Source organism: Rhagoletis zephyria, unplaced genomic scaffold, assembly GCF_001687245.7.
Source record: "Rhagoletis zephyria isolate East Lansing unplaced genomic scaffold, Rhagoletis_zephyria_1.1 Rzeph_scaffold_03078, whole genome shotgun sequence".
Taxonomy (NCBI): domain Eukaryota; kingdom Metazoa; phylum Arthropoda; class Insecta; order Diptera; family Tephritidae; genus Rhagoletis; species Rhagoletis zephyria.
Window position 1 is genome coordinate 1,235 of NW_016160162.1, and position 24,401 is coordinate 25,635.

General features: G+C 35.4%; 1 protein-coding gene across 2 annotated transcripts; it reads left to right on the top strand.

The window, feature by feature from the left end:
- The first annotated feature begins 1,137 nt into the window (after window positions 1–1,137).
- Window positions 1,138–16,987, top strand: TP53INP (Tumor protein p53 inducible nuclear protein). 2 transcript variants are annotated; one of them, XM_017623187.1, is made up of 7 exons: window positions 1,138–1,328; window positions 1,366–1,403; window positions 7,813–8,370; window positions 8,469–8,898; window positions 9,454–9,673; window positions 9,743–9,844; window positions 16,575–16,987. In XM_017623187.1, the coding sequence occupies exons 3-7, from the start codon at window positions 8,004–8,006 to the stop codon at window positions 16,734–16,736; spliced, it is 1,281 nt and encodes a 426-aa protein (XP_017478676.1). In that variant the 5' UTR covers window positions 1,138–1,328; window positions 1,366–1,403; window positions 7,813–8,003; the 3' UTR covers window positions 16,737–16,987. The 2 variants fall into 2 exon arrangements, with proteins under 2 accessions (XP_017478676.1, XP_017478677.1); XM_017623188.1 differs by having other exon boundaries at window positions 1,138–1,403; window positions 8,472–8,898.
- The last annotated feature ends 7,414 nt before the right edge of the window (window positions 16,988–24,401 follow it).

Genomic DNA, 24,401 nt, shown 5'->3' on the forward strand with positions numbered 1-24,401 from the left:
AAAAGCAAAGGACGTTTTCTACTTTTGGTTTTAATTTCTATTTATACATATCGCACGTTTAGGGCCAGTTTTTCACTGCACGGCCGTGGTTTAAACTAAGTTTAAACGTCCGATCTGGCTGGTTTAAACTAAGATCAGCCAATCAAATGTCAGCCAGCTGTCCAATGTAAACTCAGTTTACTTAATCTAAGTTTAAACTGGCACTGAAAAACTGGCCCTTAATAATATAGAGTTGTATCTCAAAATTTATGTTTTTGGAGATTTCATTATGCAATTAATAAGCTTTATAAGTAGAATATATTGAAAACTTCCCAAATATGGCGAAGATATGTGTCTTTCCATCTGTCCTTTTGTATACCAACTGTATGAATTTATAAAACTTTGATTGCGTTTTCCCACAAAACTGAAATTTTGGAATACTTCGTTATATTATTAAACGTGCGATATATTCTCTTTATAGTTTTATAAAGCGACACGCAACACAGTACTTTTCTAGGGCATGCCAGCATTGACTTTAAGGGCGATACAATACTTTGTACAGTACCAAACCTTCCATTCACTGGGATGCTTATACATACATATCCATATACATGTATATATGTTAATACATATAAACATATTTGAATGTAGTCTATTTGTAGGTGGTTGATTTTGTCTGTATGAGGTACGTACACAGGCAGCCCTGTATGTACATACATACTTACATACAGGGCTGCCAACTTGGCTCAAACCGTGCCATTTTTTGCTATATTTTACTTCTAATTGCACTTAATTTTTCAAAGTGCCAAAACGGCACTTTTCAAAAATAGTAATATTTCAATATATTTTTGTGAAATCCTTTACGTGTACTTCTTTTTCTCAACTAAAATTTTTAATTTCTAAAGATTATTCAACTGGTTTAACTTATTTTGGCATTGCACTTTTGTTTTAGAAATGTGGTTCTTATTTTATTGCTAAATGGGAAGGATTAAAAAGGATGGCACCTTTTATGGCACTTTTATTTTTCTATTTAGCACATTTTGGCACTTTTTTATCCTCAATATGGCACCTCATAGCTAAAGATAGTTGGCACCCCTTCTTACATATGTAATGAAGTATTCTATTATTTCTTCTGACTGGGACTCAGCGAGCTGATTTCCCTGACTGTCAAAATCAGTTGGCAGTGTTGTGTCGATATCGCAGTAACAACTTTTAGTGTCTGGATCAGTTGTTTATAAACAAATAAAATTAAAAAACCCATACGATAAAAAAAGCTAAAATCAAATCTTATACATACACTGTGTCAAATTAAGATTAGCGATACTTGTGTGCAGTACACAAACGTAAAGGTCTAGCGATACTTTTCTGGAATACAAAAACGTAAAGGTCATAATCTAAGTATTGCGTACGTACGTGCATATAAGGTAAGAAAATTGACGTTTTTGTATAACGCTTGCGTTTTTTTCACATTCACCAGGGATGATAATTAAAAACGAAGTAGAATCTTGTTATATTATTTTAGAAGTGCGTTACTGTAGATATGATTACTGCGAAGGTGTATGTATCTACATATGTACATGCGTACATATGTACATATTGTATCGAAAAATATTAATATACGTACTTAGATATTTGTGTGCCTGCGTATATGTCCAAACATACTGGCTATATATATACATATATATATATATAATCACACTTGTGTACTCATAATAGGTACTATGTACACAAATAAATAATGTACGAACTCTACACAAGTATGCACTTTTTCTTTGTTTGAGGTTTGTTGTGTTTATTACGTGCAAAATATTTGAGAAATAATTAGGTACATTAGTAGATATACAAACAACTTTTACTGAATGATATGTATTTTGACAAGTTTATTTAGATACATACATATGTATGTATGTATGTAGATACATATGTGTTCGTAGATGTGTTTGTCTTGATTCACTTTTGCAGAATTTCACTAAAAATATGTTGATATGTATACTAGGTATTTCATTTGAAAGTGTTTATTTTTTGTTAGAATTGAAATATCCTTTCAAGGTCAGTACTGACGTCTGTGATTTCAGGCTTGTGAAATCATTACATAATAACAATTTATATGAAAAGGACGTAATTAAAAACTCTGCAGGTATTTTTTTGTATCTAAAGTTAACAGCTTTAAAACTTTGTTTTTCAAGGCCTCTGTGAAGCACGAAAAACGAAGTACGGCACCGTCATTCTGTTAAGGCCATGACCTTTTCCATTGAAATCTCTACATATTGCCAAAATTGGTTAATAAGGATCACAGTTGAATACCATCCGCGTTGGCTTCACGACAGTATCTATTGTACAATGTACGTATGTACAGTATGTATGTATAAGCACTCCATAGCAGTGTTGCCACACATGGGCTTTTCCTACCAAAACTGGTAGGTTTTTTTGGTAGGTTAGATTGGATTTTGGTAGGTTTCGTGACAATGAGTAATAGTTATTTGCGATAAATAGAAAATATGTATCTCCGAACATTTTAGCAACCTTGTTTACACGAATATTTTACCGGTGCGTTCGAATAACGGCGACGGCAAAAATGTATATATACCTGATTCGTAAGTAAAAATGTGTACCCTTATTATAGCGTCCTTGGAACAAGATTCCAGAAAAGTTTTGCAATGGGCTCGTACCCAGCCATATTCCAGGGGCAGGTCTTTGCAATCGGAGTCTGTGTTCGCGAATGTCTTCGTAGAAGGAAAAATGGGGCCAAAATAAATATTTGAGGGATTCATAACGGTGTCGTAAGTGTCGTATTGTTGTATGTCGTAAACTTTAAAACCTTAAATAAATGTTTAGAGAATTTGAAACGATAACCGACTATTTTTTAACACTGCAAAAATTCAAAATATAACTTTGATGGTACTTTGCGAACTACCTTAATATATTTTTTAGGCGTTTAAAGTTTACGATATACAACAATACGACACTTACGACACCGTTGTGAATACCCCAATTGTGTCGGATAGTCAGGCAGTGTTAACACTAGAGTGCACGCGCTCTTTTTTTTACACCAATGCACGCGTGTCCTACTAAGTAGACCATTTTAAAATGTCAATAAATGTTTTCTTAGATAAATGAAAGTTATAGCTAAAAAAATGTAGTTAAATCTATTACGTTTCCGATCACAAACTTAAATTTTTTTATAGCGGCTAGGAATTTGAAAAAATAAATAATTTACATATTTATGTAACAGAAAAGATAGGAATAATTTTACTTCTTAGATAATGTCTTAAATGTTCTTCTTAGACCAATATCATTCAAAAAACTATCATTTTTTGTAACATTGAGTGCCACCTGCAGGCTGGTGATCAGGACAAATCCATTTGTTAAAAGTCTCGCACCACTTTTTGTGGATGGACGTAGAGCTCTGGTACAATAGGTGAACGGACCAACTAAAATGTGGTATTACATCCTGCTGTACTTTTTGAGATGCTACTAAGAGCTTCCTTAGTCCAAATTTTTAGTTGTTAGAGAAGTGTTCCAATGGATGTACAGCGATTCATAGCGGTTTTCAAAAACTCGAGGGACTGTTCTTGTAAAAAGTTATCCGTGAAATTTTTTTCAGTATTGACATTCATTTGGTTGATTATGAGAGCTTCGATTGCAGCAATATTCATCAAATCGGAAAATATTTTAAGTGGCTATCGGCGGCAGTTTCTAAGAACACTGATGCACCGCATATGCAAAGTACCAAATTATAAATTCAGTACACCAATACTCGCGCGGACTACTATGGTAGGCCCGCGACTTTCGCGCCAATCCACAAAAAGGTGCATACGCGTGGAAGTCAAGCGCGGTACTCACTCGTCGACAAATTTAATGCAGAAGGCTTTCCTGGAACCGCACCGCTTTATCATACAAAACTGTCAAGGTATAAATAAAAATGTTGCCGTGGTCTACTATAGTAGGCCGCGCGTGTACTCTAGTGTTGAAGGCCTTAGACTCTTTTNCTTTCGCGCCAATCCACAAAAAGGTGCATACGCGTGGAAGTCAAGCGCGGTATTCACTCGTCGACAAATTTAATGCAGAAGACTTTCCTGGAACCGCACCGCTTTATCATACAAAACTGTCAAGGTATAAATAAAAATGTTGCCGTGGTCTACCTATAGTAGGCCGCGCGTGTACTCTAGTGTTGAAGGCCTTAGACTCTTTTAAAACTGCATCAAGGCATGTAGCCTCTTGAACCACCTGGGAGCCCACAATGGGTTCAGGGACAAGAAGGGTTTGAGGCCAGCGAAAGGTTTAACTCTTTCGCAAAGCTTGGAATCGAAATGCGCTTGCATTGTCCCGAGCGATTCTGCGCCACATCTAAAAAATACACTGCAGAACTACTTAGGAGCTAAAGAGAATCTCAGATTGCTGCCCACTGGTGGAAGGGAAAGAAAATAACACAACCAAAGAGATTCATAACTCCTACTTCGTAAGACTCCTTGTACTTTGAACTCTTACTGGCTAATTGGCAGCAAACTGCTAGTTAAGGTACCATTTGAATCAAATAGGGCTTTCTGTAGAGACGGACTGTTTTGTGGGCTGATGGAGGAAACCACAGAGTATATTAAGTACCTGCTCGCGAAACATGAATCGTAAACCGATACACTTTGGAGATCGATTTTCTTCTCCATGTAAAATTTAGAATAGCCTAAGGTTGGAGTGATAGACCTTCTTGGGTCGCATAACTCTCTACAGTTAAGTTAATTATTATACGCAGTTACTTTGTTTTTATTGTACTAGCTGTGTCTTAGTTTTACTAAATGTTAAGTTATCTACATTTTTAATAAACTTGACGTTGAACAAAAATATTTAAAAACTCAAAAAAATGTTTGGTGGATTTTGGTAGGAAAAAAATATGTCTGCGGCAACACTGCTCCATAGCCTATGACCAGTGTTGCCAGTTCATTGAAGTGAGAAATCGTCAGTTTGGTTCTCAGAAAGTCATTTGCTTGTAAAAATCATCAACATATAAACAATTTTAATAAACCGAACCAGGAAGCTCTTGGTTTTTTTTTTAGTTTATTCTAGCTTCTGTTTGCTTTACGTAAAAATAAAGAGTTTAACTTTTTTACGAATTTTTGAAATTGGCATTATAATAATAATAATATTTTGGCGCTTACACATATGTTAGCGTTTGGCCGAGCTTCTCCTCATTTGTGGCGTGTGCCTTTAATGTTGTCGGCTGTTTATACAATATTAAAAGGACCATGGACTTGGTCACGCCGATTTGGTCAGTCTTCAAGATCCCGGTGAATGAAATCAAACATGTATTGTCAAAGATTAGGAATCGTTTGAAAAATTATTAGTAGTTTCAAGCATATAAGTATTTACATACATTAACATAATACAATTAGGGTGAGAAACGCCCATTTTAAGTCCATTTATGCAGTCTTGAAAATTGGTGCGGAATGGTTTTATCAGTCAACGAAGAATCACATTTTTCGCAGTTTATAAATTTGCCGTTATACGAAAGTAGAAGACGTGCAATAAGTGTTTAGATATACCTAAATATTTTAGTTAATTCCATTATGTGAAAGAGGCTTTAACATTTCCTGGGAAATCCTTTTGAGGACTCTCCAATTAGACGACAGTGCTTTGCATTCAGCTTGCACGAAAGAAGTCAATCCCTGGCACACTTTTCTGTAATCCGTCTCTTTTATCTAAACGTTTTTTATACAATTGAAGATACATTTTTCCAAAGTTCCAAATTGGACCTTTGGTAAAAAAATATTTTTAATTACTAAATGTAAACAACTACAATACAATAGGTAATCAAGTGAAAGTTCACTCCGTTCCGTTACTTCCATTATAACCCAGGCCTGAGTCATAATTTAAAAAGTAATTTCTCCATTTTTCGAAGTTAGCGTATGGAATCGATTCCAAATTGGACCTTTGGTAAAAAAATATTTTTAATTACTGTATGTAAACAACTAAAAAAGTAAAAATATACGCTTGGTACGCCTTTTGCTCTTATTTCAACCGTATATAACTTTTTTCGTTCAAACCTGTATTATAGGTGCTATAAGGGATCCTCGAAAAATTGAAAATATATATATATTTAAAAAAATTTTGAACTGGTTTTTAAGTGTTATAAGGGACCTGTAATATAAGTTTCTACAAAAAAGTTTCATGCCGTTTAAATAAGATCAAAAGTTGGACTACGTCCATATGTACTTTTACTTTTTTAGTTATTTACATACAATACTTAAAATTAATATTTTCCCAAAAGTCCTATTTCGAACTTCGAAGGCCCATATCTCGTGAAAAAAATTGGTTTGGTCCAGTACCCAAAAAAAGTTGATTTTGTCGTATAGGGCATAGAAAATTGTTGATTCTTATTTTCCCCCAAAAAATAAACACAAAAGTAAGGCAAAAAGTAATTTTACCTGAAAATTCAATTAGTAAAAAAAGACTCTTACGTTACAAACACGGTTGCCCATTGTTGAAAAATTAACCAACCAAAATCTGAAAAAAACAACAACCAAATTGAAAAAAAAACACCCAAAGTGTTTTTTCAAAACAATGAGGCGTATTCTGGTTTTCGTACGAATCGAAAGCTTGAAACTTTTGTATAGGAAATGATAGGAAAACTTCAAGATTTTCGATTCGTACGAAAACAAGAATACGCCCCAATAATTTTAAAATATATGTTCACACTGAGTGTTTGAAAACATGTACATATACGTATTCGCTAGTGGCTGAGTGCGCAGAGGTGCGTGCTACTATTTGTTAGCTTTCAGGAGGTTTCAAGTTCGAATGCCAACAAAAGCAACACACTAAAATTATACATATGTATATAAATATATTTATTAAAATTGAAATAATTCCTGAATCTTAAAATTGTTTTTTGTTTGGTTTCCTGTAACTTTGAAAAACTTTCTGTGAAGTTCAGAATGAAATTGTTTTCAACAAAAAATTGAATCAAACAAATTTAAGGAAGGCGCATCTGTTTCACAACCATTTTCGATAGTTTTCTGTACACACGTTTCCGATGAAGACTTTAGTGGGAGAATGGATCCGAAAAACGACAGAAAATGGAATCGGAAAACGGATGAAACATCAGGGTTTTATATGAAACGGTTTTCATTTTCCGATACATTTCCGGATATTTTGCTGTCTGGGATGTTAAATTAAAAATAAGAATTTTAAAAATTCATTTATTAATTTTTGGCACTCAGTAATTTCTAATTAAAAAAAAAAATAATCAACCAAATCAAAGAAAAAACTACCAAACCTCCAAATTCAAAAAAGAAAAGAAAAACAACCAAGCTCGGTTGGAAACAACCACCATTGGCAACCGTGGTTACAAATAGCCTAGTGGATTCTACGACAAAACAACTTTTTGACATTTTGGACTGTTACATTAAAAAATGCTGCCGACTCTAATTTCATTTCGAAAGATAATCACTGTGATACAATGTGTCGAATACAAGGCAAGCGAAGAGAAGCAAATATAATGCAAAAAATGGTGGTCCTTAAATATAAACAACCCTTAACTTCATGCTGTGCTTTTTTAATTTTCATTAATTTAAAGGTGAGGTTTCTGAGTCTAAAACCTCAGAATATGTATGACCCAGAGTCAAAAGTCTGCGAAACCTCAGAAAAAATGTTTCCCCTCGTTTCGATTTCGGCGATTTGGGCCATATGCTTTTAAATTAATACAATTTATATATGTATAGGAGCCCGTTATATTTTAGTCCTGGCCCGAGATTTCTCTCGACGGCCTTGCATACATACATACACACATACGGACATACCCTAAAATAGATGAAATTCTAATACATTTTTTTTTTAAATTTACAGGCAAAGAAAGAGTGAACATATCGCACAAAGCATAAATCCAATACAAATTGAAAATACCAGGAGAAGAGTTTTCCAGCGTTAAACGAACGATATCAAGTTAAACAGTCCACGAAAATTTTGCTATTGCACTTCTCCTAGCTACAAGTGGCAATAGGCGTTTGACAGCATCTTCGTTACTGTATTGTTGTATAATGTTTAGCAGCCTTGCTTCGTTTCTTTTTGGATCGAGTACGTCTGCATCTACAAACTGTATACCGAGTAAAAGCTCAGAGTTAGTAAAGGAAGAAACGAATTTTGTTTGTGATCATAACCAGTTAAAGGAACATTCTGAGGAAGGCGAAACTACTAAAATTAATGTGCCTTCAGCACTCAATAACGGAGAACTTCAAGTCATTAGAAGCACTGCACGAAACAAGAATAAGCGCAACAACAAGAAAAATAAAAACGGAAAGCAATTACCACCTACGGAAGCAAAACAATTACTTATCAAAAAGCCATCATCAACGGAAGAGGATTTCGATTCAGAGGAGAACGATTGGTATTTTGTTGAAAAGGAGGGTAAGTTGAGCTTATTCTGGCGTTTTTATTCCTACATACATAAGCATATCTACAATAATTTTATATTAATTTTTAATCACACGCACGTTTTACCTAAGAAGAAGACTCAAATGCGAGCAGGGATAATAAGCGGACATCAACCCCAGTACCAGAGTCCATAAGTAGGGCTCAAACTGATGACTTGCATCAAAAACATTTTCAAAACAATGCGCTCAATAGTCAACCAAAGAATTGCCAGAAACACACTCGCATCGCTAACGAATGTAACATTGAGATCAGTCGCCGTGGCAAAGAAAACGCGAAAACTTTGTCTGACGCAGACATCGCGGAATCACTATACATTGCACCCGAACGCGAGAATTCCGGCCACAATGTCAGCAGTGCCAGTTGTGATAGCAATGGGTCTGGTGCTAAACTCTTTACAATGGTCGATTCTTGGTATTTGACACCTCCGCCTTGCTTTACCTCAGATGGTCCTATTCATATGGAAGTATCACCACTAGAGAACTTGCTTATTGAGCATCCCAGGTAAACACTACAAGTTAAGCTGATGCCAATAAAGATAAAGCGCTTGCTTCGCTTTGACATATAAGATGAAGCGTATGAAAATGCACAAAACAAGCCACATCAGCTGCCTAGCGAAGCGAAAAGATGGTCGGTCTCCTCCCATATTTTTGCGCGCGTTGACAATCAGCTGGTTTAATATTTATTTATTTTGTTTCGTCCAAATTGGAGTTTTCATGCAGAAACATAAGATTTAATTACATTGCTGATATTTTTAAAGCTAAATACATATACAATATACATATATAAAATCCACAGCAATTTCGATGAGTAAAAAAGCAGTACACAATTGTTTTCTTGGCGTTCATTGTGGCATACCTTTTTCGTCTGGCGCTTTGGAGGCAAAGCTATAAATGTCACACAAAGCCACAAAGTTTTATCTGGCATCAGCTTTAACGCTATAAAAATGATATTCATGTTGTCATGGAAACCATNAGTTTTATCTGGCATCAGCTTTAACGCTATAAAAATGATATTCATGTTGTCATGGAAACCATTTAATTTACTTTCCCAATTCAGCATGTCGGTGTATCACAGTATTAGGTCTATGCAAAAGGCCACAGAAAGTTTTGTAAATTTTGATCTCAAGGAAAACGAACTAAGTCAGATTCAGAAGCATCCTCAAGTTGTAAAGATATCCCAAATTAGTAAACAGAAGGAAAAAGAAAACGTTAAACCGTTAACGTCATCGAAAACTATAGTTTTGAATACTAATCCTTCGAAAGCCGTTATATACCGAGTAAGTTCATACTAAATATATAGAGCTAATGCGAAAATGTCATTGATGTGTTTTTGTTTTTATATCAAGAACACTCAATTTGTTGCGAAAGAACATGCCCCTAATCCCCGCGTAGATCGTTGTGCGGCGGCACAGCTTAAGATGGAACTTTTCGGGTGGAACAGCCAAAAGGTGCGTATATTTTGCAAACATATTCTCTTTTTTTCAGCAAGGTAGCACCATTTATTTCATAAATTATCACTTGTCAGCCTAATTGAAGTACATTATAACCCGTGTAACTAATATTTTTCATTTGCTACTCTATTTAACCCATATCTTTAAATCCTACTATCCCGTTCAATTAGGGCTAGGCAACTCATTTACTTTTAGCGGGTTAACTAAATGATTCAAGCTCCTTTAATGGGTCAGCTCAGTGAGGGGGCGCAATTGAGCTATGACACTCTGCTGTCGAGGTAACACAGCCAGTGTTGTCACTTCAGAAACCAAATTAGTGGTAGATTACCCTGTGAGACAAATGGTAGGGGTCAGTGATCGGGAAGGGTTCGAACTACCGGGGAAAATTATATCGGTAGAAAAGAAGTTATACGTGTCCCGTCGTTTCGCTGGGTCACGTCTAGGAATCGAGATATATGTATATATAACTATCATATGGGGGAAATTGTCACCTTTGGTGGTCTTTTTTTGACATAACTCGAGAACCACTAGTTGACTATATAGAAAAACGTTATATGAACAGATTAAAGGAATTGTAATTTTTAATTTTTTTAAATTTGTTTGAGCAAAATCGGACTAGTGGTTCCCGAGTTATGTCAAAAAAAGACCACCAAATGTGACAATTTCCCCTATATAATAGTAATATATATATCTCGATTCCTAGACGTGACCCAGCGAAACGCCAGGACACGTATAACTTGTTTTTGACCGATATAACATTTCGCGCTGGTTTCATCCCATCCCGATTTTGACTGTCGCATAGTGTTATTAATATACATGATTCAATAATACAAGGTTCGATAAACTGACAGTTGTCTCTCTCGCACCGCTCCCTTAGCACTGGCACCGTGTTGCTTCTTTGCAAATTTACTTGGAAAAAGTGTAGCTTTGGAGTGGAATACAAGTATAAGCTTATGTGCAATATGTTTATTTGTATATGCATATGAAGCATATTTAACTGAAGAAAACATAAATTGTTTTTAAATTGGATGTTTTCATCAACCTCATAGTAGTTTTATATTAATTTTGAGTCTTTTTGCAGTTTTTATACAGCTAAATAGCACATACATTACATAATTTACGTAGATATATCAATATTACGTTCAATATTTCGTTTAAGATGCCAGATTTTCTGCAAATAAATTAGAATTTACAAAAGGAGTTTCACTACTAATTGCCTACTTTCTACTACCATTTTCGCACCAAGAGATTTCATTCTTCCCCTTTCTCTCTCCTTCGTATATGCAACCTTTTGTAAGGGAGTGTCAAACCGCGGCTGTCAATAATTATCTAACCTTGTATTATTGAATCGTGATTAATATAAACAGTGGCACAAGGCAACTCATGCTTGTAACAGAAAAGTATGCCCGCTCCATTTTTTCTTGAGGAAAGAGCGAAGCAACAGGCTGGTGAAGTATCAGTTATCAAAATTGTTGGACACATGCACGAAATAATGGCAATTTTTTTCTTGACCGTTTTCTTGAGAGCTGCATACCAGCCTATAGCATGCAAATGTTCCAAGCCGATAAAGTAGTCACTCGTGCCGTCGTCGCGTTCCCAGTTCTCATATCAATGAATCTGTTCGTATTGATTTTTTTTTCGTTCAAACGCTTTCGATGCCTTGCATCCAAACTAGCAATCAATTTCCAACCATGCCCATAAGAATTACGCTCACAATCAACTAAGTATAACGGCATATCAGCGTTGATTCGGATTTTTGGTTTACCGTTGCAATCAAAGCGCAAATTTCTCCTACGTCCTATTGTACTCTTACCTTTTAATTGCGCCAGGCGTTTTTCCAAGTTCACTCAGCACTTCTGTTGGATTCATTTGATCTTTGAGCAATTTATTGCTAAGAAATGGGCACATCGTTATTGCGTTTATGTTTAAACATGTGTTTACTGACAGTTTATCATTGAACTCCAGTTTATCACTGCAGCCCACACCCAAACATCGTCAAGTGGTCTTGCATTTGCCGAATTCCTCATCAACGTAGTGCCACCATTATTGCCGCATGCCGAGAGTAAGCAAGACATTGCCGTCACCATATGTTCCAAAGACACAAGCCCTGTTCGCGTACGCACTATCCAGTAAATCCAGTACTAATTTTACTGGTTTTTTACTGGATGTCGTTTTCGTATGCAAAAACTTGCAAGAAACTAGCAAACGAGGGGAAATTGAGAGAGCAAAAATGACAGCTGAACTTGCAAGTTTCACTGGATTTTTACTGGATAAATTTTTACCACCAACTATTTGCTGGTAAGAAAAACAGCTGATGGCATGATGCTTAATGTAATTCACATTAACAAAACAATTGTTTGTGGTGCTTTTAGAGTAGCAATTGACAAAATAAACCTATTTAAATATATAATAAGATGGAAAATACTAGTTTTCTAGGAAAATTGCATCGGAAAATAACAAATTGATCAGCTGTTCATAAAACTAGCAACTTCTTGCTGGTTTTGCGTTTTCGTACTTTCTTGCAATTTCACTAATTGGGAGTAAATATTAGCTTACTCTCCGAAATTTTGGTTACTAGCAAGTTACTGGATATTTTTTGCTGGAGAATACGAAAACACAACTATAATTTTTTTGATACAAAGTTAGATCTGTGCTCATGAAATGTTTATGGAACACTGTTCGGCTTAAGTATTTCGCTACAGGGATGATAAATGAGTCTTCTAATTTTGTAGCAAATGACCAAAAATAATATACTAAATAAACCGAAAAAGTACCAACATTAAAAAGACCATACTCACAGTTAACAGTTAGACAAAATTCTCTTTATAAAAGTGTTCTCGTATTCAAGATTATCTAAAATTGTAAAAAAACAAGGATGTGTGTTTGGAGGAGATCCTTTTATTTTTGAATGCGTTATGATGTGGTATCAATTTTGAGAAAAATACTTATTCATTCCGTGACAATTCATTTATATGTTAAAAATGTTTTTCCCATCCAAAAGTATTCAATAATAAACAGTGCCAAATCGGGGACAATGCTCCAAGCGGATAATGAATTACCAAATGTACCCCATATTAAAACTGGGAAAAATAATAGCTGTTTCAAAGATTTCAAGTTTTCTGAATTGTTTGTCTCTTTGATAGCGAATACTCAGAATTTTTTCTGATGGATAATTTTGTCTGGCGAATATGAAAACACTCCCAGATCCGTTCAATATCAAAAAATTTTTACGAATAGTTACCAGTACCTGCAAGTTTATACTGGAAATGCATTCAAAAACCCAAAAAAATTTCAATAGGGCGAGTTCGAGAGCTTGACACCCCGATAGGGCTGCAAATTGTTTCAAGTAAAAATCAGGAATTTGCTGGTGTTAAAAAATCAGTGATGTGTCAATTTAAAATGTAAACAACGTGTTTAGAGGAAGATTTTATAAAAAAATTCTCAAAGCTAAATTAGTGCAATGAAAATGTGGATGCATAACGTGCAAACATTAACCATCAGAAAGTCAAAATGGCGTAAGTTGAATGTTTTTTGCGTTCAATAACTTTTTCTCTACCTTTAAATTTTACCCTCTATTTAATTAAATGGAGAGACCGAGCTAGTGAACTAATTCATTGAGATGAACTAGTTCTTTAGTTCATTTAATTCAAGAACTACCCCAGCCTAGTTTACTTTGTAGATCTGTTAAGAAGAAATGAGCTGGTATGCGTTACAGGCTAACCTAATATTCGCGGCTTACGTTTTGGTACGCACGCCGTCGAATTTGTTTTTTTGCGTCACCCGAAATTGGCTTGCGTGCGTTTGCATTTGATTTCATTGAGCGAAACGTCAAATCAAAATGTCACGCAGAACAAAAATTGGAAATTGAGTTAGCTTCATACGCACGCCGTTCAATTTCGGTTGGTCCCATACAAGTTGTATGTGCATGAGAAATTTTTGACAGTAAATTGGCGGCGTGCGTGAATATTAGGTTAGCCTGTAATAGAGCTGGTGCGCGGAATAACTAGAACGAATTGCAAATTTTCACAAGAATTAAATTTTTTCGCAATTTTCTCGCCTTTATTTTCATTCTCTACTCTGAGTACTGACTTTGTGGCGAATATTTATTGCGTTACTGAGTCATATTTTTTTATTAGAAGTGAGTCCAAGTTAAATTATCAAGGTTACAGTAACTCGCATAAGGTTGAAAATCGGTACGAATGTTGCGAACGTCATTATAAATTAAATGTGAAAAGTCCTTTTCAATCCCAATCTGTAAAAAAAAAATATTCAAGAACAAAGGTCGCATAAATTGAGTTTTACCATAGGAAAGAAGACCAAAGTCATTAGCACTAGTGTCCATGTTATTAAGATTTCAGAGAACATTAAACAAATTTTGTTAAACGCATATCTTCNTGTAACCTCGCTTAAGGTTGAAAATCGGTACGAATGTTGCGAACGTCATTATAAATTAAATGTGAAAAGTCCTTATCAATCCCAATCTGTAAAAAAAAAATATTCAAGAACAAAGGTCGCATAAATTGAGTTTTACCATAGGAAAGAAGACCAAAGTCATTAGCACTAGTGTCCATGTTATTAAGATTTCAGAGAACATTAAACAAATTTTGNAGTAACTCGCATAAGGTTGAAAATCGGTACGAATGTTGCGAACGTCATTATAAATTAAATGTGAAAAGTCCTTTTCAATCCCAATCTGTAAAAAAAAAATATTCAAGAACAAAGGTCGCATAAATTGAGTTTTACCATAGGAAACAAGACCAAAGTCATTAGCACTAGTGTCCATGTTATTAAGATTTCAGAGAACATTAAACAAATTTTGTTAAACGCATATCTTCAAATTTATTAACAATTTGTACTTAGTTAACCCCTTTAAACTACTTTAGTAGTTCTGTGGAAAAGCATTCGCATTTGCGGCCTCAAACATTGCCAAAGTCCCCAACGTCATAGACCAGTAGCGCATCCTGGAGGAGAGTAGGGAGAAAAAGCCAATCCTCCCTTCTTCGGAGTCGGAGTTGGTCCTTTTTTCACAGCCCAGAAGTATCGAAGGGCGAAACGCAAGCAGGGGAAACCCTCTTCTGTGGATGACCGAATTCCTCCTGTCGCTGCATTCAGTAAGCGGCCCAGGCCTACGGAGGTTACTCCAGAAGCCAGTGGGACCTTGATGGATGTACCGACATTCAAATCTGCTTGCGAACTTTGCAAGAGAAGGAAACCTGTGGTGACAGACAACAATGGCTGTCCCAATGCCTCTTCGAGTCATAGTGTGGCACGGTACTGGCGTAGCATTTCCCAATTCCGATCATTCAGATAGACCTCTGGCACCACGTTCGAGGCAGAACTGCCCTCGCTATTTCCTGGAAGCAACTACGTCTGGGAGTCTGGGTCCCGAGCAACTTATTATGAGCTCGTAACAGGCCCTCTGCTCATTGCCGTAATGGGGAGGGCGGGTTAGACTCGGCAGATGACTACTGCGGAAATTAAACGCTGATCCGGGGCGTCATTGACTCCGGCACTGAAGCGAATGCTCGTTCATAAGAGAGGGATGGAACCATTGTGGTGACATGTGGAGATACAATTATGAATGGGAGAGCGGATAACGTGCCGTGGGAACGTAGTATAATTCGCTCTGCGAAGAGGGCTGGAGCGGGATTGAAACCTTGAGTCAAACGGCTAGGCTGGTAAAAGTTCTGAAGAAGGACCAAACCACAAAGCTGCGTTCACTCAAGAGTCCTGATGGCTTTTTAACGGAGAACTCTCTGTTCTTCCAGATACTCAATTTCGTGAAAATAAGGTGATGGTTTCGCCTTCATCTCCCTCGACTGGTGAGGGAGGATATGCGAAAACTACAGTGTCAAGATACAACTGGTTTGTTGCCAGAAANGAGTCCTGATGGCTTTTTAACGGAGAACTCTCTGTTCTTCCAGAGACTCAATTTCGTGAAAATCAGGTGATGGTTTCGCCTTCCTCTCCCTCGACTGGTGAGGGGGGATATGCGAAAACTACAGTGTCAAGATACAACTGGTTTGTTGCCAGAAATGCGGCTAATGAAGATGCCCTAAAATATGCTATTGAGTCGTTTGACAGTCTCAAATCGCCTGGTCCGAATGGCATCCTACCTACTGTACTTAAAGAAGGTGTTGAGCTTTAGTTGGCGCACTTGCAAAAGATTTTCACAGCATCGCTTGCCCTTGCCTACATACCACAAATAAATTAGATTTGTTCTATGCTGGCGTAGCTGGTCATCACTGTTGAGGCAGAAGGAGGTCAGTATGTCGCGTGCGGAGTTAACAAGAGCTGCCATCAATGTGACATGCTCATAATAATTTATTTATAGGAAATATGCAAAATATGTAAAAATATGCAAAACATAATAGGTCCAAATTAACTCACTTCCTCCTATAATGAGTTTCTGCCCAGATCCGAACTTTCTGTGATGTTAAACAAAAATAATCACTTGCATAAATATCCGAGCTCTATTCATCTCTTAAATATATTGCGAGTGAGGGCCATCCAATCTGGGGCCTCTTCTGATATACCAAGTATGCGGAATTTCTTTCTAATCTAACGGAACTAATACGTGATTTAAACATCAATACTGTCCGAACTTATTTAATTTTTTTTATTAATTTTAAAACAATTTTAGGCGTAAAGTGTGTCACAAAATTTGCTTCCTAAATTACTATTATTTCTCACATTATAACTTTCTTCTTTTTCTTTAAATTTGCAGTGCATTGTGATTCGTGAACGTCGGAACCTGCGTCGAAACGCCATCTTGCGGGCCAACCAAGTGCGTGAAATCCAAGGCAGAGGCAACCGCCAGCGGCGCTCTGACTTACAGAACTGTCGACTTATTAGCGGTGTTAACAACAATCGCAAATGTTGCTATTAGATGATTTGAAAGATATATTACCCACCAAAAATAATTACCACACCAATAATCAAAACGACCACTAAAATTTTATTTTAAACCAAATTAATGTTTCTAAACAAAAATATTAACGATTTACGACCCTTAAGGGAAAATTGTAAAGAATTTTCATGGTAAATACCAAACCAATATGTTTCACAGAAATTAGTAAAATATACTTTTTACCTGTATGATGCACAAATATTAAATAAATACAAATGTATCTAGGTAAATTTAGTAAAGATAAGTTTAAGATACTCCATGATCCAATAATTAAAGGTTCTATCGCACCGCGCCCTTAGCAGTGGCACCGTGTTGCTTCTTTTCAAATTTACTCGAAAAAATGTAGCTTACGGGTGAAATAGAAGTATACGTTTTTGTGCAATATGTTTATTTGTATATGCATATTTATAAAGAACATTTGACTGATGAAAACATAAACTGTTTTTAAATTTGATGTCTACATAAAACTAATAATAGTTTTATTTTAATTTTCATCTCTTTTTCGGTTTTTGTATACCGCTCAACATCACTAAAATTTCATAATTCACGTAGATATCTTAATATTTCGTTCAATATATCGTTTAAAATGCCAAATTTCCTGGAAATACATTAGAATTTACAAAGGCAATTTCACAACTATTTGCCTACTTTGCATATCTTTCCACTACCATTTTCGCACCAAGGGATTTCCTTCTTCCCCTTCCTCTGTCCTTCGTAAATGAAATCTTTTGTAAAGGAGTCGCGGCTGTCAATAATTATCCAACCTTTTTTTATTGAATCATGAAGATGCACCAATCTCAATGACGAAATTAAAAAGCAATAAAAATGCAATTCAAATAAAGACATAAAAACCTTTTCCGTGCGTATGTGTGTATGTAGTTATAAGTAACAAATACAGGACACAAACATCGATGTTTTTGATTTTACCATGGTAGCGATTTTTAATTATTTGCAAAGAAATGTGTTTTCAATCTGAAATCAAATTTGTTTGTTTGATTGAATGTAAATTAAATTGTGCATTTGAAAACACGTTTACATACCTTTGGCTGTAGCTGAACTTGCAGAGGTGCTCGCTGTTATTGGTTAGATTCCAGAAGGTCCCAAAATGTTAAAATGTTAACACAAATTTTAGTTTTGTATTACTAAACTATGAAAAAGCATCTGCGAAGTGCAGATTGAGAGCGTATTTGAACGAAAAACCCGCCAAGCAAACATCTATTTAAAGTAAATAAGCCCCCCGCTGCATTCCTTTTTCGGTAGTTCCGAACTAGTTAAGAATTCACCATATGAGATCTAGTTCGTTGTGCATCCCTTTTTCTATAGTTTCGAACCAGTTCTAAATTCGTAATTTTAGATATACATAGATTTCTAAAAATAAAATTGTTTTTTAAAAGTACCACATCTCGCTGCTTTTGAATTGCATGCGATTTAATTTCTATCGGACTGGTTCGTTTTTGGCGATAAAGATCTAGTACGGAACTATATATATGGTTCACCAGATCGGGGTTTCCCTACAGGGTCCCTACTGGACAAATCTGGTGGAAACGAAACATACATACATACCAATGAACCAATACAAATGCAAGTATGGAGAACTTAGAAGTAGGGCTTGTCCGAGTTTCCATCACAACTGCAGTGTTGCGCGAATTATTAAAGTACCACGTTCGGTGTGAATTTCTAGCAACGTATTGTCAGTTGGGCAGTTGCAACAGTGTTGGAAATTTTCATCAGTGCAGCAGTAACGCCGCTTTTATTACGTGCCTCGAACAGGCCCGCACTAGCAGATCCAAAATCACACCTACAGGAAAGTATCCATCAGATTTTTCAAAATCCCCGTAGAAATCTGATGCATAATCTGAGGAGTTAATACTAGAGTCCGACAGTTTGCTTCGGAATTTGAAATTGTGATTAAGGAATATATATATTAGAGTGGGTCGATTTGTAGGGGACCGAAAAAACGGACAACTCCCATACGCGGAAAATGCTCTACGTATCATTCTGAGCAACTTTGCTTAAGAAACTATCTGTATAAAACCAATTTCGAGCCAGCAAAGTTTCATTATCAGGTGATACCAAATTTCGTGGGAAAACTTAAACAAATAGCTTTGATGTGAGTGTAAGGGTACATAAAAGCAGTTTTTTTTTTTTTGGAAATAAATTACATAGCTAAGTTTTTAAGTCCTGCTTGCTTTTCAAGCGTGGTATTTTTTCGACTAATATCAGTCACAGCCATAATAGCTCAGTTATGCATATTTTGCACTGTACTGCATAGAATGCCATTTTTACGTAGAAATCAAAAACCAACAGACTTCTACTCTGCGTTGGTTAAGAGCTCACACGCAAAGTTCATTTCACAGATTCCTTATGTGACAACTCTCATGAATGTCAAGTATGCAGAACCGAACCTTAACACTTTTACGATTTTTTTCCGCTACTCGCCGAGAAAAACTGGTGTAAGGTCTGATTATGCATACTTCGCATAACTTCGCACAACCATTTGTACCAGTGCATAAAAATGTAACTAAGCAAAATCCAAACTCAACAGATCGCTAAGTTTTTAAAAGTTCTGCTAATTTCTGGGTAATGGAATACGTACAAAATACATACAAAGTACATACGAAATTACAGTTTGAAGTTTATGCGAAGTTGTGCAAAGTTATGCGAGGTATGAATAATCAGACCATAACAGTTGAACGTATCATTCAGTTCCTTGTAAATATCAAGGTTTATATATAAGAGGTTGCGCAATGCGCATGTCCGTTATTCTTCTCGCAAAGTTTAGGCGACAACAACAGCGAAAACAACGAGCAGCGAAAACAACAAGCAAAACATAAAATTGAAGTGAAGAGAAGCGATTTCAAACGAATTGTAATCGATAGCTTATTCAAAACTACCACCCCTATTGCGAATGTCGACTGGCAGTAGATAAACGACTGTTAAGCGATTGTCGATTATCGATGCTATTGCGAGTGTCGCTTAGTCGCTCAATTAGCGACTGTGAATACTTTTTAATCGCTCATCCTTCTATTGCTGTTTTTTAGTGGTTGGAGTTTGCGTTTATGAAATTTACATAAGAAAGTGTAACTATAATGGATAAAAAGTAAGTCAATTAAACTGGAAGTTGTAAAAAATTGTGAAATATACATATGTATGTATGTACGTGTCTGAATTACAGATCAAAAATTGTAAGCAACAAAAGGCAACTTGCGCGGTTGGTCGAGCTGACGCAGGAGAATGAGGACATCGGCAAAGGAATTTATATATATAATAATATATCTCCGGCTACGTCTGGGAAGACAATAGCTGCCATGGTATTTGGCAATTTGGTATCCTTTAATTCTTGGGTGACGACGTCAATATTAACGCAATTTTGGTCTTGTCAAATGACTTTTGACTTTTCAATGAGTAAATATATGTATAAAGACAGATTCGTTTTAATGGAGTGATGGACAAGTAAGAAATCTAAATTAATTTGGAGTTCAATAAATTTGTGGTTGGTGAACATATTTACGCTAAAAATTTATTGGGCTACAAAACTGCATACTCAAAAAAAATCTAAAAAAGTGATTAAAAAATTGGAAATTTGCATGAAAGCTTATTGAATTTACCTGAGTTTTGATCAGAGTTCAGAAACTACAGTTTTATGTTTTTTGTTATAGTATGAACTATATTTTCATAAAAAATAGCAAAAAAAACAAATTTAAATTAAAAATGTATATCGACATTGTGCAAAATTCTGTGCGAAAAAAATATTTTTTAATGCAGTGAAATCAATTCATGTTTAAGCTTGTTACTTCTTTATTGAAAAATAATAAATTAGAAAAAAACCCTTTCTCTTTTATTACTAAAAAAAATTTTTTTTGGTACTCTCAAAACCGTTTTGGTACGTTTTTTGATAGGGGGAAAATACGTGAGTTTCAACACTGTTCGTATATTTTACGAATTCAAAAAACATGTTTCTGCATTAGTACTATCTACGAAAATATTTAGTTAATTTTAAATACATAATAATAAAATTTTAGAACCATTCGTAAATATTACGAAAGCCTTAGGACAATATACAAAATTATTCGTACAGAGATTTATTCAATAATTTATGAATAAGTTTCGTAAAAATATATACAAAATTATCCATCTTCACTACAGCTTGGAAACTTAGTAAAGAAATCAGAAAACATTGAAACTAACAAATAATTATTTTAATATAATATATAAGAGAAATTAAAAATGCATCCTTTCCAAATGGATTCAGATTAGGGCTGATGATACCTGGGTACCAGGGGCTGTTATTACCCGGGTAGCCGGGTATTACCCGATTTGTGCGGGTACCCAGGTAGTATATGTACATATGTTGGTGCCGGTTAAACGAAAAACACCCGGGTAATGCGACATAAAGCTTCTTGCATAATCTTTTTGGTGAGGATAAATATTTTTGCACTGAGAAAATTTATTTTATGTCTAGAATGTACGCGACTATGTGCACCAAAACCGCTAGCCTGAGTAGACGCAGACAAGAAAAGTAAATTAAAACATTAGTTTCTGTACTTAAATTCAAACTTCTAATATTTGTAAATGCATATACTTGCATGCATGTGTTCATGCCCTGCGGTAAATTGTAGAGACAGTCTGACAAAGCGCTAGTTCCGAACTAAATATCTCAGAACCATCTGTGAACGAGTGAAAAAGGAATGCAGACCGGGACAATTGAAACTTGCGGTGTAAATGTGCAAATGCTCGTATGAATAAAAAAAGATTTTCCGTACGTTTCCAAGGCAGTTAGAAAATGCGTATAATTCTCGTCACGAAATTTATATCATAAATTGTGCGTTTCTAGTTCAGCTTTCGTCACTCGAAAATTTTACCTCAAAGAGGTGTTTTATTTGATATCAATTATTTTGGGGTAGCAAATTTAAAATCGACCAAAATACAAACAATAATCTAAATGTTTTATTTTTCTCAAATACAAGGCTAAAAATATTATCTAAATCTAAATTATGTATTCAAATCGATGTGTCCATTGAAAAATGTAATTTTTCGAATACGGAATAAAGCGAAAAAGAATGATCATATCCTTTGTATTCGAAAAAATTAAAAAAAAAAAAATGAGAAATGATAAAAATTCAGAGAGAACAAAATGAGAACAATACCTTCGCGAACATTTCTAAGAGAACAAAATGCTAACAAATTTCTCCTGAACGTTTTGGCAAAAAAAAAACGGGAACAAAATTCTAAGGAACTTTCTCTCGAAGAACAATTTGGGGGCTAAAGTCACAGGGGCTTTCTTAGTGAGAACGAAAAAGGAACAAATATTCTCTGACCTATGTAATAGTGTTCCATTACTTTGAAATGTTTGAATATTAAAGTTAATCAAAAAAGAACTGAAAGATAATTATGAAAATAAGTTAACGAAAGACTTAAGACACGAACTTTTCTTTCACAGAAAATTAAAAAATTGTTCCATAAATGGACATTTCACCATATTGATAAACGATCTGGAAGTTGAAGTGATCCAGCTTTTTTCTGGCTTAGGATTACATCCGTGGTTCTCACTACAATAACCTTTCCTCCGAACACGCAGACGCCCCTATCATTCTTAACGTTAAGTTCTCAAAACTATTTACGTTCATTTGCGGTATATAATCGTAAATGCGATTAATTTTTTACCTCTCGGCATTTTTTCGGTTGCCCGGGTAATTACTATACTGCCCGCCTACCCGGGTCTATCTGGGTAGTAAAATACCCGGGTAGGGCTTCACCGGGTGCTCGGGTAGCTCATTACCTGGGTGAAATCATCAGCCCTAATTCAGATGCTTGCTTATGTCTTCCCGTTGAAATTGAAAGAAATGCAAATTTGCAAAGTCCAAACGAAATCTTTGGTGACGTGCAATAATGTCAATGGAATTAATGTCACTGATATTACTACACAATTGAAAAGTGAATGAATGTCAATGACATTAATACACGGGCCATAAGTGGAATAATGTCAGAAGAATTGTGGAAATAATGGGTCATATGAATAAAAATAAGCAATTTGTTTTTTTTTTTTAATTTCTGACCTTTTACTCGATTTATTCAAACAAAATTGAAGTAAAAGGTACGAAATTTTAAGAAAAAGCAATTACTTAGTTCTTATTCATACGTCCCAATATCATTGACATTAATACACAATTGAAAAGTGAATTACTGTCAGAAATGCTAAAAATCATGTAAGCTTTACGGTGACGTGTAATAGGGCGCAGTTGAAATAACGCCCATGGACACTATTACTTATCGTCCATAGACAATGGTGTTACCTTTTCGAAAGCGCAGTAAAATCCATAGACATTATTGCTTTATCAAAAAAATACACGTCTATACACTACATACTATGAAAACATAGTCTACAGCTTTAAAAGTGCATAACTCCACGGCGGTTCGCGTACGCGCGGCAGATTACCGGGTCCCCACGGGTCGCGACGCGCCGTTCGCGCACGCCCTCCTCCCCCACGCCTTTCACGCCTATATTATAAACCTTACTATAAGCACCTACCACTGATATGTTTGCATACCAAATTTCAATTTTATGTGGCTTATGGTTCCGAAGTTATGGCTGATTAAACTTCCACTACTATGAGATATGCCACGCCCCTCCTTACTATAAGCATCTGACATAGATTTGTCTTCATGTGACTTATGGTTCCGAAGTTATAGCTGATTGAATATTTGCAGACCTATGGGAGGTGCCACGCCGCTCGCAAAATTGACAACATATTTGCAAACAAACCATACCATAACCTTACCGAGGTAAAAACAAATAAGTGTGCAAAGTTTCGTGCGAGTCCGTGCAGTGGTTAAAAACTTATAAGGTAATAAACAAACAGACATTCACATTTATATATATGGATGTAAATGAATTAATAAATGCATATTATTGTTGCTATTAAAACGTCTGTGTTATTGGGTGTAGGTTTGGCTGGTTAGTAATATTTTCGATGAAATCAACACACTTTCATTTTGTCAATTAAGTCTAAATAACAAAATTTTTTTATAGCATTACCTACTTCTTTTTTGTGTGAGGGTGAATCAATTCCTTAGTGACTTAATGTCAATTGACATTATTTCACTTTTGGATTGTGTATTAATGTCATTAAAATTAATTTCATTGACGTTATTTCACTTTTGGATTATGTATTAATGTCATTAACATTAATTCCATTGACATTATTGCACGCCACCGAAATCTTTTAAATAAGTATCGAACGCTCCTCGTAGGGAGTTTTGGTTTGCTTTAAAAACGCAGAATGTTGTATTAAAAGTCTTGCAAAATACTAAACGAAAATGTTTAGAAGAAGTTTTTTCGTCTGCTGTAAGATTTGAGAAAATGGACTTAGCAACTTTTCACTCTAAGCTAGCGATATGTATGTACATATTAACGCGTCCAATCCCGGACCATTTGTGTATTTCTCCAACTGTTTCGGAAGTTTTTGTGTTTTGAGAGTGGCAAACGTGGCAGCGATAACGGAAATATTTAATTGTAGAACTTTATTTATGGTTTTCAAATCAGCATTGCTGCATATTAAAGCATGTGCACCAAACTAATATATTTTTTTTTTTGTAAAGTAAAACTTACTATCCGCTTTAGAACAGACACCTTTTAATGGAGCA

Coding starts and splice junctions, on each gene's coding strand:
- TP53INP (XM_017623187.1), top strand. CDS start 8,004: ATGTTTAGCAGCCTTGCTTCGTTTCTTTTTGGATCGAGTACGTCTGCA. Junction 8,371..8,468: donor GTATTTTGTTGAAAAGGAGG/GTAAGTTGAGCT, acceptor GTTTTACCTAAG/AAGAAGACTCAAATGCGAGC. Junction 8,899..9,453: donor TTGCTTATTGAGCATCCCAG/GTAAACACTACA, acceptor TTCCCAATTCAG/CATGTCGGTGTATCACAGTA.